The sequence below is a fragment of the Sus scrofa genome, chromosome 7 (genome assembly GCF_054392235.1).
Source record: "Sus scrofa isolate SSC_HxYL_T2T_F1_AM1 chromosome 7, Sscrofa_HxYL_maternal_Yorkshire_Landrace_v2.0, whole genome shotgun sequence".
NCBI classification, from domain to species: domain Eukaryota; kingdom Metazoa; phylum Chordata; class Mammalia; order Artiodactyla; family Suidae; genus Sus; species Sus scrofa.
Genome location: NC_139389.1, coordinates 25,362,176 through 25,376,085, shown reverse-complemented (window position 1 = coordinate 25,376,085; position 13,910 = coordinate 25,362,176). Strand labels below are relative to the sequence as shown.

At 41.6% G+C, this 13,910-nt stretch overlaps 1 protein-coding gene and 1 pseudogene across 1 annotated transcript; both read left to right on the top strand.

The window, feature by feature from the left end:
* The first annotated feature begins 3,534 nt into the window (after positions 1–3,534).
* Positions 3,535–4,526, top strand: LOC146401410 (olfactory receptor 2G6-like). The gene is given in 2 exon segments (XM_084970508.1): positions 3,535–4,467; positions 4,470–4,526. Coding segments are annotated over 2 exon segments (990 nt in total).
* Positions 4,527–11,125: 6,599 nt separating this feature from the next.
* LOC146401409 (olfactory receptor 2G3-like) lies at positions 11,126–12,060 on the top strand (annotated as a pseudogene).
* Positions 12,061–13,910: the final 1,850 nt, after the last annotated feature.

Sequence of the window (13,910 nt, the reverse complement as noted above, 5' to 3'; positions counted from 1 at the left end):
CGCTCCCGCGGCATATGGAGGTTCCCAGGCTGGGGGTCGAATCGAAACTGTAGCCGCCAGCCTAAGCCAGAGCCACAGCAACGCGGGATCCAAGCCGCGTCTGCAACCTACATCACAGCTCACGGCAACACAGGATCGTTAACCCACTGAGCAAGGGCAGGGACCGAACCCTCAACCTCATGGTTCCTAGTCGGATTTGTTAACCACTGCGCCACGACGGGAACTCCTGAATTCTAAATTTTTAAAAAAGAATGTAAAGTATGTTATTTCCTGAGGTGATGGGAATAACTTCTTCTTTTTTTCCTTCTTCTTCTTGTCGTCCTCCTTCCTCTTCCTCTTCTTCTTCCTCTTCTTCCTCTCCCTCTCCTTCTTTTTCTTTTTAGGGCTTCATCCTTGATATGGAAGTTCCCAGGCTAGGAGCCAAATTGGAGCTGCATATCCACAGCAATGTGGGCCCTAGCTGCGTCCATGACCTACACAACAGATCATGGCAATGCTTGATTCTTAAGCCACTGATTGAGGCCAGGGATTGAATCTACATCCTCATGGATGCTAGTTGGGTTTGTAACCACTGAACCACAATGGGAATTCCTGGAATAACTTTTTATGCTTGCATTTGATCTGAGAATTTGATCTGAAATCTGACTTTTAATGACTAAAGCTACAACTCCTTACTGTGGGATAAATTAGTATTTTCCATTAAATAGCATTAATGTAATAGAATGTGCAGAATGTGGGAATCTATACAGCATGATTTTCAAGTTGTCTTAGAATTCTTTATGAACTATGCAAATTTAAACATTTAGCTTTAAATGAAAAAAAAAGCATTTATCTCTAGATTTTAAAATATTAAAATTTAGTTGACCTTTGTATACTATGGGTGGGGATGAAAAATGGTACAGCCATTCTGGAAAACAGTATGGCAATTCCTCAAAAAATTAAAAAATGAACTACCCTATGATCCAGCAATCCCATTCCTGGATACATTTGACAATATTGAAATCAGTATCTCGACGAGACAGCTGCACACCATGGCAATTGCACCATTATTCACAATAGTTAGGAGATGGAAATAACTCACCTGTTCTTCACTAGAAGGATGGCTAAGGAAAATGAGATCTATCCATCTATCTAACATCTCTCATCTGTCTACCTAGTATTCAGCCATGAGAAAGAAGGAAATCCTGCCATTTGCTGCAACAAGTATGAAAACACTATATGATATCACTGATCTAGTGAATTTAAAACAATAAGTACATAGACAAGGAGAATAGAGAATAGAACTGTGGGTTCTGGAGGCGATGGGGGGGGATAAATGGGGGACGTAGGTCAAAAGGTACAAATTTTTAGTTACAAGAATAAGTGCTGAAGATCTCACAGTGGCTCAGTGGGTTAAGAACTTGACAGTGTCTGTGAGGATGCAGATTTGATCCCTGGCCTAGCTTAGTGGGTTAAGAATACAACATTGCCACAAGCTGTGGCACAGGTCGCAGATGCGGCTCAGATCCCCGCGTTGCTGCGCAGGAACTTCCATATGCCACAGATGCAGCCTTAAAAAAATCGTTAACAAACTGTTACGAATAAGTTCTGAGGGAGTTCCCATCGTGGCTCAGTGGAAACCAATCTGACCAACATCCATGAGGATGCAGTTTCGATCCCTGGCCTTGGTCAGTGGGTTAAGGATCCAGAGTTGCCATGAGCTGTGGTGTAGGTTGCAGACTAGGCTTGGATCTGGCATTGCTGTGGCTGTGGACTAAGCCAGTGGCTACAGCTCCAATTGGACCCCTAGCCTGGGAACCTCCATATGCTGCGGGTGTGGCCCTAAAAAGACAGAAAAGAAAAAGAAAAGAAGAAGTTCTGAGGAGCTAATGTACAGCATGGCGACTTTAGCTATTAACATGGCATGGCATACTCGAAAGTGGCTGGAAGTAGATCCTAAGCATGCTCACCACACCCAGAGAAAAGAGGTAACTATTTCCCTAAGTTAATGTTCTTGATTGTGGTCATCATTCTGCAGTAAATACATACAACAAGTTAACACGTTGTACACTTTAAGTACATATAATTTTATTTGTCAATTATTCCTCAATAAAGTTAAAAAACTAAAATCTTAACATTGTCTACATCCCATTTAAGATACACTTTTACTTTTTAAAGGTATAGCTATACCCAAATAAACTGACAAATTTAGCTTTTCTTATTCCTAAAGCTAAATGAGTCAATAAAATATTGTCGATAAAGCATAAAATGTGTGGGTACAGATGGCAGTATTGTAGAAAAACAGTAAGTGAAGGTCTGGTGGCATATCTTATTATCCAGGTTGGCTTCATTCTGCAGAAGATAAAATGGGTGGTAAAGACATATTTTGCCTTTTGGGGAATTTATGAAATACCAGTACCTTGTCTGAATGGGTATGCATGGTGAGTTTTTACCTTTTTAAGTCTAAATGTTAACATTGTATCAAAAATTGAACAAATGTGTGCACATCTGAGCTTGTGCATCTGTGTTTCATGTGCATGTATCACAAATATCTTTTTTTCCCATCGACTTTGAGATATCAAAACTTGTGGTAAGGAATCATGTCAGCTGCTAAATAACTTACAAAATTATTTATTTAGCTTCTCTGTATCTTGAAATTCACCTGCAGCTGACCCTATATCACACTCTACTCAGAGAAGTGGTTGTAAAAAACAGTATCATAACCTGCTTTGTCTGTGAGTAACAAAAGATGCAAAATATCTTCCACTTGTTTTTCTGATCCACTACCTCACCGTAATCCATTACTTTTGCCTTGTAATTTCTGCAGAAACTGTGATCACTCATAATCCATTTCACATTGGGTGTTTAAATAAGCTTTAGCATTCCTCCCCCTTTTCTCTCCTACTTCTACTAACAGAACTGTATAGCCACCCAAACTGAAAGTTTCTCTTTTTTTCTCTGAAAATAATACCTTTAATAATAATTATCCAAAAGTGGGAAAAAGAGGAGGGTCACATGAAAAAAAATGAGGATAGGTCAAATATTTATTGAGTCAAGAATGATGACTCAAAAGAATGCCTTTGTATGTTTGTTTGTTTTGGGGGGTTGTTTTGTTTTGTTGTTTTTTTGGGTTTTGAGTGTGTGTGTGTGTGTCTTTTTAGGGCCACGCCCATGGCATATGGAGGTTCCCAGGCTAGGGGTAGAATCAGAGCTGCAGCTGCCAGCCTACACCAGTCACAACAATGCTAGATCTGAGCCACAACTGTGCCCAACACCTCAGCTCACAGCAATGCTGAATCCTTATCCCACTGAGAGAGGCCAGGGATCAAACCTTCATTCTCATGGATATTAGTCAGGTTTGTTTCCAATGAGCCATGATGGGAACTCCAAAAACATTTACCTTTTTAATAATTGCCTTTTTTTTCTTTCTCTGTGAAAATTCACCAGGAAAAAAAAATTTAAGCACTTACTAGAAATATTATAAGTGAATAGTAATAGTGCTATTTCCCTCAACTGAATTCCATATCCATTTTTCTCTTTTACAAGAACAGACTAATGGAACAAAACAATGAAACCTCTGGGGGAGATTTTATTTTGCTTGGATTCTCAGACCAGCCTCAATTGGAGGTCCTCCTTTTCGTGGTGGTGTTGATATCCTATCTTTTGACCCTCCTGGGCAACACAGCCATCATCCTGGTCTCCTGCCTGGACTGCAGACTTCACACACCTATGTATTTCTTCCTCACAAATCTCTCCTCTCTTGACCTTTGCTTCACCACCAGCATCGTCCCCCAGCTCCTCTGGAACCTGAAGGGACCAGCTAAGACCATCACGCCAGTGGGCTGTGCCATACAACTCTATGTGTCCCTGTCCCTGGGCTCCAGTGAGTGTGTTCTCCTTACCATCATGGCATTTGACCGCTACGTGGCAGTCTGCAGACCTCTTAATTACACTAGCATCATGCACCCATCATTTTGCAAGGCCTTAGCAGGAGTAGCATGGCTCAGTGGAGTAGGAAACACTCTCATCCAAGGAACCGTCACCCTTCGGCTTCCTCGATGTGGACATCGCCACCTGCACCACTTCTTATGTGAAGTGCCCGCCATGGTCAAGTTGGCCTGCGTGGACATCCAAGCAAATGAAGTCCAGCTTTTTGTGGCCACGTTAGTCCTCCTTCTTCTTCCTGTGGCATTGATATTGGTCTCCTACGGATTCATTGTCCAAGCCGTGATGAAAATTAAGTCCGTCCAAGCTTGGCGCAAGGCTCTCGGAACCTGTGGTTCCCATCTACTGGTGGTGTTCCTCTTCTTTGGGCCCAGCTCGGCCATATACATTCAACCAAAGAGATCCTATGGCCGAAGTCAGGGCAAGTTCCTTACACTCTTTTATACTGTTGTCACCCCCACACTCAACCCCCTGATATATACTCTGCGGAACAAGGATGTGAAGGGAGCCCTGAGAAGACTGCTGAGAAGAGGACAAAGTTCCTAAGGAAAAATCAGGGAAATAGCGACTTTGTGTTGTGGAAAGTAATTAAAGAGACCTAAGGTTAAATCACTCCTCCCAAGTAGAAAGTGTGTGTGTTGCTTACTTCTCTGTCTGTATTTAAGTGTAACGTGGCTAACACGGTTTAGAAAAAAGGAGCACATTTAGATTCAACTTGAACAGCTCATGGAACCTCATGTGTGTATGAGTGCATGTGTGGTATACACATACTCACGCTTCCTTTTATTAAACGTCTTTGAAGGGCTGCAGTACAGGTTCAGATCGGGAGATTCTGTAAGCTACCCAATATATATGTGCTTACATGTCTGACTAGGGAATTAAATAGTGTTCAATATGCAAATAGAAAATTGAGACGTATATGCTCGTGTCAGGAAATTACTGTAGTATTTTCTTCTTCTTCTTCTTCTTTTTTCTTTTTTTGTCTTTTTCGTGCCACTCCTGTGGCATATGGAAGTTCCCAGGCCAGGGGACAAATTGGAGCTGTAGCTGCTGGCTGATGCCACAGTCACAGCAACCAGATCCAAGCTGTGTCTGTAACCTACACCACAGCTCACAGCATTGCCGGATCCTTAACCCACTGATAGAGGCCAGGGATCATACCTTCGTCCTCATGGATACTAGGCAGGGTTGTTACCACTGAGCCACTATGGGAAACTCCTACTGTAGTATTTTCTTTGTAAAAGAGCCCTGGTACAATATTATTTAAAATATTTTATACATGGTATCACAATTCAAGAAATGTATACAACAAAACTTAAAAATGTGGGCTTTTTTTAAAATAGTAAAGGGAGTTTGTGGTCAGTAGATGCAAACTATTACATTTAGAGTGAATAGCAAGGTCCTACTACATAGCACAGGGAACTATATCCACTCTCCTGGGATAGACCATGATAGAAAATAATACAGGAGTTCCTGTCGTGGCACAGTGGTTAACAAATCCGACTAGGAACCATGAGGTTGAGGGTTCGGTCCCTGCCCTTGCTCAGTGGGTTAACGATCCGGCGTTGCCGTGAGCTGTGGTGTGGGTTGCAGACGCGGCTCGGATCCCGCGTTGCTGTGGCTCTGGTGTAGGCCGGCGGCTACAGCTCCGATTCGACCCCTACCCTGGGAATCTCCATATGCCACGGGAGCGGCCCAAGAAATAGCAAAAAAAAAGACAAAAAAAAAAAAAAAAGAAAAGAAAATAATACAAAAACTATATATATATATATATATATATATAATACACATAAACATACATTATGACTCAGTCACTTTGCAGTACAGCAGTATAGTAGACATTGGCACAACATTCTAAATCAACTATACTTTAATAAAATAAATAAATATTAATTTTAAAAAAGGAAAAAGGAACAAAAATAGTAAAGGACCAGATCTGTGAATCTACCTAAAATTATGAAAAAGGAAAAATATTTGTTTTTACAAATACTTTATATAGAATTACCTAATGTAATGAGATACCTAAAACTTTTATAATTTCAGATGGACCCAGGGTCTACTAGGCAAAATCTTGCATTCAGTCCTATTCGATGCAGTAACTCTTCCCCTGGTGTCTTTGTGATTGTAAAATTCATGGGCTCTGAAGCCAGACTGCCTTGCTTTGCAATTTGGCTTTTGTACGCACTAGCTACATACAATCCTCTGCTCTTTACTGACCTCTTTGTGCCTCAGTTGAATTACCCGACGGGTTTGCAGTAAGACTTCAAGAAATTCACTCGTGCAGAGTTCTTTAACAACTACTCATGGCGGCACTAGTCATTGCCGGGTAAGTCTCAGAGGTTGTGAACACACTTTCGGAAACAGTGTGATGATCCACAGCCTCCAGACTCTTCACACTCTTCCTCCATCATCCTTAACCTGTGCTTGGTTGGTTGGTTTGTGACCGTCTTTTACTTTGCATCCTCCTGTACACTGTACCTCTTTTTCAGTTTGCTGGAAGTGCTAAGACCAACCCAAATCTCTCTTTACTTCACATCTCTTTGTGTGATATGCTCTCTACCATGCCATAGCTCCTCACCCCAGCCCAGGGAGCTCATGGAGTTCCCCTTCTAGCTCCCAGGCACGGAAAGTGTTGCTATCTATGACCGAATTTCTAAAATCTGCAAACGGTTTTCTTCATACTTTCGTTTTCTTCCATGACAAGTTTAATTACTCTATCAAATTATTTTCCATGTATTGCTCTACGTTGCTCATTTACATGGCTTCAAATGATTAGCAGGTTTAAATAATAAGAATTCAACCTGACAAATCTGATAGTTTAATTGGCTTTATTGAATGAATCATAAATTGGGCACCTACCTAATAGAAAGGAGAACTGTACAAAATCAGAGGCTTTTATGGGCAAAAGGGGAAAAGAGTGGATTGCTTCAGGTTTAGGTAAACTCCCTGTGGGGGGTGGAATGAGACTCTGGGTTACATTACCTCATTGGTGCTAAGCTGAAAATGCCACCTTCCTGGAGGGGGTCGTAACTGCAATTAGATTAGGAAGTAAGTCTTGGTTTGCTTTTGAGGGCTTAGCACAGTGACTCCATTCGGACCTGCCGTTTCTTTTTTAAAATTAAGTCTGCAGAGCACAAAATTCCAGGTCTCCATCATCTTAATCTAATGCATTGCGTATCTTCCCCAACATGCTACCATTCATCTTAAGTTCAATTAATACTTACACACTCAGCAGTTTCTAACAGTGTTTCCTTTTATTACTTAAACAATTTATACCATATGCAAGTTATGCCATATCTATTTCTCAAAGTCCAACTTAAGTCTCATCTTTCACAAATGTGTCCTGGTTGCCCAATTGTACTCTCTTGCTCTGCATTGCCAAGTCATCTTTCATGCACTAATCAATAAACATGTGAGAATGAAAGGATCTTTCAAGGAATTCAAGTACTCCTATAGCCAGGGGAGAGAGAATATATTAGGGAATGACAGGAGATACACATGGAAGACTAAAAAAGGACCAAATCACAAAGGGATTTATGTATTATACTAAGGAGGTTGGACTTATATAAAGTCATGGACTCTAGAGTTGGGGCAACCGTGATTCTCATTTGCATAGCAAGTTATTTAACGTCTGGAAGGTAAAGTTTCCAAATCTGTAGTGAGTGGACTAACAGTACCAGCTTCATAGGGTGGTGGGCAGTAAATGAGTAATGCCTGCAGCATGCTTGGCAGAGTGTCTGGCACCTAGTAAAACTCAGTTCATATTTGCCTACTGATATGTTATTATCAGTAGGGCTATAATACTGACTACCCATGGGGCATGATTAAAACAGAAGAACAATAACTGCTCTTTCCCTGCTCCTGGATTATAAGAGAGTGCCATAGTATTCTGGGTCATTTTCAAATGTTAAAAAAGTTCACTTTTAGTGGTAATAAGGCATTCTTGTGTAAATAATTAAAATGTCCACACCAGGCTACACTTAACTTACATTTAAAGCTTGTAAATCTTTCAGAGTTCCTGTTGTGGCACAGTGGTTAAGGAATCTGACTAGGAACCATGAGGTTGCTGGTTCGATCCCTAGCTTCGCTCAGTGGGTTGAGGATCTGGCGTTGCCCTGAACTGTGGTATAGGTCACAGACCCAGCTCGGATCCTGTGTTGCTGTGGCTCTAGCCAGCGGCTACATTTCTGATTGGACCCCTAGCCTGGGAATCTCCATATGCCAGGGAGCACCCCAAGAAATGGCCCCAAAAAAATAAAAAATAAAAATAAATAAAAAAATAAAGCTTGTAAATCTTTAAAGCTTGAGCCTATTCCTGTCTGAGACCCTGGAGTGGGGGCTGGAGTGTTCTAAGAGCCTCTACTGTCCATTGTGTGCATCTTCCTCCGTGTGTCTAGCTTGAAAAGGATAGTGTCTAGACTTGCCAGTGAAACTCCGCAGAGAGGAAAGCAGAAGTTAGGCAGTGACGTTTATTTGACTCTGTAGCCAAAGACTGCTTTCTTTAGTTTCTCACATTCACGTGATTTTAGGCAATTATTAGGCAATTAGAAAATGTGAGGTAATCTAGTTAACGTCATCAGTTATCAGGGGAGGACAAATTGAAATCATGATATATATACCGCCAAACTGGCTAAAAGTAAAAAGATACAAAATATGAAGATATGAGCTAACAGGATAGATTTGTAAATATATATGCACCTACATGCATAGATTATATATGATCAGAAAAACCATGAATATGACAGAAATGAGAGAACAACTCAGTGATGGGTGGGGATGGGGACAGAACTTATATATCTTTGTGGTTTGACCTAGAGAGAAACCAAAAACATCAGAGGGGTGAAAGTATCTTTCAGAAGCATCTCCTGGGACAGCTCTTCTCTGGATACTACAGAGCCTGATATTCATTGCCACATTGGGAGATCTGTGTCCTTGGGATCTTCCCAGATTCATTGTCCTGTGACCTCTCTTAGCTTCTCCTGCCTTGCTGATCTTCAGGGTGCTCCATCTCAACTAACAGTCCCTCCAACCAGTACGTGGGCCTTAGGCATCGAGTTGGCATTTCAAGGTAATACTAATTTGAACTCTATGACTTCTTTTTCCCACCACCGTGGGAGTCTCAGTGTACAAAAATCTGGAAGACTTCCTCTCTTTTAACTCATTCACTTCCATTGATGCCCTGATTTTCTATCGACACCATGCCTATGACTCTTAACTTGTAAGAGTAAATTGGGATTATGGCTTAAAGTGAGAGGAGATCACATGGTGCATGGACGATGATAAATTTTGCATCATAGTGGAATAGAATCCTTCCACAAGCCTAAAGGGAACATATTCTTACAATTATCCATGTAAATATGGAACCAGTTCATGACTGTGAATTGATCTTTCATGGCGTTTCTGTTGAAGTACTGTTGTGTGTGTGGGGCGGGGGAGGTAGGGAGAGGGTTAAACAGGAGGAATTCTTATTTGACGGAGAGGGTAAGGTAGCAACCTGCAGCCTGGATTGAAGAGTATTGAACCAAGTCTCTTGATCCAGACCTCCCCCCACCACTGGGTAGTTAAACAGATGGGAATTGACCCCGAATAAGAGGATGGAAGAAATTATGCGTGTATGTGCATAGTTGTGGTTTTGTGCATGGATAGCTGTGCATGTCACTGTGAGTGTGTCTATAAGCAAAATACGTCTGTATAATGTGAATGAGCTTGTTCCTTAGTAGTTCTTTTGTAGTCTCATTTTACTGTGATTTTCGTTCGCCATTTTGAGTGATCACTCAGTGACTTCATGCTGCTGTTGCACGTCCAGACCGCCCACCTGACTCGTCCTTTGACTTCATTTTCTTTCCCCTGGGTTCTGCTAAATATCTGTTTACATGATAAGTTATTGATCACTGAGAATCTATTTCAATTCCACAATTCATGTTCACAACAAGTAATATCACAATTTTAGGGTATGCAGTTATTACTAGGGAAGAATTTGGAAACCTGAGTGATTTCGATTGATGACAAGTAGAGGTGCCTATTTGTCTTGAACGTGAAATACAGTTACAGTCTTTGGGAATGTTTTGCATCAGTGAATTTATTTTAAACCTTTGCACTTATAGCTGTTTGACTTTTAACAAACCCATTAGAACTGTGGCCTCTTTAGTCTTCCAGAAGGTAAAAAAATTGATGTGGGCTTGAGGTACATTGAGGCCATTTCTTTCTCCACCAAAGAGCTTTCCTTTCCCAGAGCCTCATTCCCTCCATTCAGCTTCAACCACCTCTTCTTTCAACATGTGAGACAAGAAAGCTGACTCCCTTCCTCACCACCACTCACCAAAGAAGCAAGGACTTTTGTTCCCCACACACAGCATGAATTTACATCACTAATCAGCCGGTGGTCTGAGTGAGTTAACCAATCCTTAAAGGAAATATGTTTTTGAAATTATGTGCCTATAATGACCAAACATTTAGATCTAAATGTTAATATTATTACTTTCAATAGCCTAATGTTTGCCATTTTACAGGAAAAATAACCTCTCCAGAAGTTATTGCAAAAAATAACCTCTCCTTGGGGGAAAAACTGTAATTGTAATGTATACATGTAAGGATAACCTGACCCCCTTGCTGTACAGTGGGAAAATAAAAAAAAAATAATAAAAAATAAAATAAAAAATAAAAAAAATAACCTCTCCAAAAATGATGCCTCTCCAGAAGTTGACGGTCATGCATATAATGCAAATCCTGGAAAAAATGCTCACTTCAAAATCATAGTTGAAAAAGTTAAATGTTATTGACAAGTATTATGTACATATATTACACATCAGTATCCCTGAGTTTTCCCCATTTAGTGTGAATGATTTGCCATGAACTCTCAATTAATCAAATGCATTTTATTCTTCTGATATTCTCTCTATTCCTTTATTTTTTCCTGTGATAAATTTTATCTCACTTTCCTATGAGTTATCTCCAAAGGAAACTCCTTCTTCTACCATGAGCCTTCACGTGCCTTTCTTTCTGTACAGTGTCTGGCCCTTCATGTCCTTTGCCGCAGCTTCTGAAGGAGACTGCCGAGATTTATTCTCCCGGGCACGGTAATTTCTCCCAGAGTTAGTGCTTCAAAGAGTAATTTTAAGAGGTTGATATTGTGGCCAGAGGCCAAAGCTACATCCTTCCTCTAAATTCCTACAATGTTTTCCTCCTTATTCTGAGCAGGGTGATGGGCACGAACAGTAGCACTGTTGAAGACAACATCATCCTGGTGGGCTTCTCGGATCAGCCCAGCCTGGAAAAGATACTCTTCGGGGTTGTTTTGGCATCATACCTCCTGACTCTGGTGGGAAACACAATCATCATTCTGATCGCTTCCATTGACCCTAATCTCAAAACACCCATGTACTTTTTCCTCACCCACCTCTCCCTAGTTGATATCTGCCTTACCACCAGTATTGTCCCCCAGCTGCTGTGGAACCTCAGGGGACCAGCCAAGACCATAACCGCCCTGGGCTGTGCTGTCCAGCTCTATGTCTCCCTGGCTTTGGGCTCCACTGAGTGTGTTCTCCTGGCTGTCATGGCTTTTGACCGCCATGCTGCCGTTTGCAAACCTCTCCACTATGCAGCTGTGATGAACCCACGGCTGTGCCAGGCCCTGGCAGGGGTTGCATGGCTGAGTGGAGTAGGAAACGCTCTCATCCAGAGCACTGTCACCCTCTGGCTGCCTCGCTGTGGACACCGGCGGCTCCATCATTTCTTCTGTGAGGTGCCTTCCATGATTAAGCTTGCGTGTGTGGACATCCACACCAATGAGGTCCAGCTATTCATTGCATCCCTGGTCTTGCTCCTCTTGCCCTTAGCACTGATACTGACGTCCTATGGACACATCGTCAAGGCAGTTACTAGGATCAAGTCAGTCCAGGCCTGGCGAAAGCCCTGGGGACATGTGGATCCCACGTGATGGTAGTGTCCCTCTTCTATGGGACCATCACCGCTGTGTACATCCAGCCCAACAGCTCTTACGCCCATACTTCTGGGAAATTCATCTCCCTCTTCTACACGGTGCTGACCCCAACCCTCAACCCTCTCATCTACACACTGAGGAATAAAGATGTGAAAGGAGCTATGAGAAGACTATTTCATAGGGACTTGGGCTCATAAAAAACAAAGCAGAGCGCACAAGGATCAGCTTGTGTGTGTGTGTGTGTGTGTGTGTGGCTAAAAGAGACGAGTCATTTTGCACAATCCTTCGCTAAAGAAATGTACTGTTCTACAAGGAGCACATGCGATCTTCATGGTTTGCCTGGTTGTCTTTTATTGGCCTCAGAACTATCCGTCCTCTTCATCCTCCTTCCCAGGCTTCTTTGGGGCCCTTCGTAAGGCAATGTCTCCTCACACCCTGTAAATGTCCATTATTCATATCATTTCTGGTTCTTGCCCTCCCTGCCTGTGTTTTTCTTCCGCCTTCCTTCCTTTTTCCATGGTCCACTCTGTTTTTCTCCTTTGTCCTTTCCCTTGTTATCCTTTTCTTTCTCTCCTTTTTGTTGCTTCCTTCTTTCCCTCCCTGTTATTCTTTTTATGATGTGCTTATCATTTCCCTGGCTGCTTCTACATTCTATTCCTTCCCGTCAATAGTCTAACAATTCCTGGAAACAACTCTCTAAAACCAATTTCCTGTTGATCACAAGAAAGAGCTTTCTTGCCTTGTGGAGTACAGTGGAGAGATTAGACTAGAGAATTTGTTTTTTTTTTTTTATTTTTGGGTGTTTTTTTGTTTTTTGTTTTGTTTGTTTGTTTGTTTTTGCCTCTTTAGGGCCACTCCTGTGGCATATGGATGTTCCTGGGCTAGGGGTCAAATTGGAGCTGCAGCAGCTGGCCATAACAACACCAGATCCAAGCCACATCTGAAACCAACACTGCAGCCCACAGAAATGCTGGATCCTTAACCCACTGAGCGGGGCCAGGGATCGAACCTATGTCCTCATGGATCCTAGTCAGGTTTGTTACTGCTGCATCACAACGGGAACTCTGAGAATTTGGATTTTAACTCCAAAAGTTCCTTTTTGAGCTTGTGCAGGTTTTACTGAAGTTTTTGTATCCATGTTTATTTACAAGTAAAAAAGGAATGAGCTTTACCATTATGTTGATTAAAAGATCAAAAAGTAAGTGTGGTGTAAACTTACTAGTTTTTGTTTGGTGATTGGTTTGTAATGCAAGTGCCTGACTTAAGCTTTGATTGTGGAGGCATCTGCTTCAAAGGGGACAATCTCAAAAAGAACCATTGCCACCCACAGAACGAGATAAAGAGCCAGGCTGTCCCCAACTCCCATCCCTCAGAGTCCTTTGTTTCAGACATCTTGGTTGATTTTAGGTAACCGACAATTTGGACCACTTGTTTTTCTCTTCCTGCTCTTATGTTTTCACCACTAAAGATGGAACCCAGAAACCCCAAGCTCCCACCTTTGGTGCCAATAAAAGCAGAACCCAGACCTGCTCTCTCTCTCTACCTGAGACCTCACGGTGCAACCCCAGATTTCCAATCATAGTAAGAACCCCAAGGGCCAATCCACCCTCAACACTGATTATCCATAGGCTGAGACCAGCACAAAACAATAAGTAAAGCAGCTGCCAAAAGTGATCAATATATGTCAATTAACATTTTTTTCTTCCTTTTTTTTGGCTGCACCCTTGGCATGCAGAAGTTTCCACAGCCACAAAGTCAGATTTTTAAGGGCTAGGCCACCCAGGAACTCCATTTAACATCTTTTCAATCTTCTAACTTTCTTATCATAGTATTCTCCCTATTTTGATCTAATATATGCTTATCACTTTCAACAGTATTGAATTTATGTAGTCAATAATTAGTTACCATTTTATATCTGAATGGAAAATTTGTTACCATTTTAAATCTGAATCAAAAAATAATCCTTGGGAAATATGGTAAAAATAAGTTCCCCTTTTGCCCTCATAATATGGAAAAAAAAAACATGATTTATTTTCTTCACTCACTT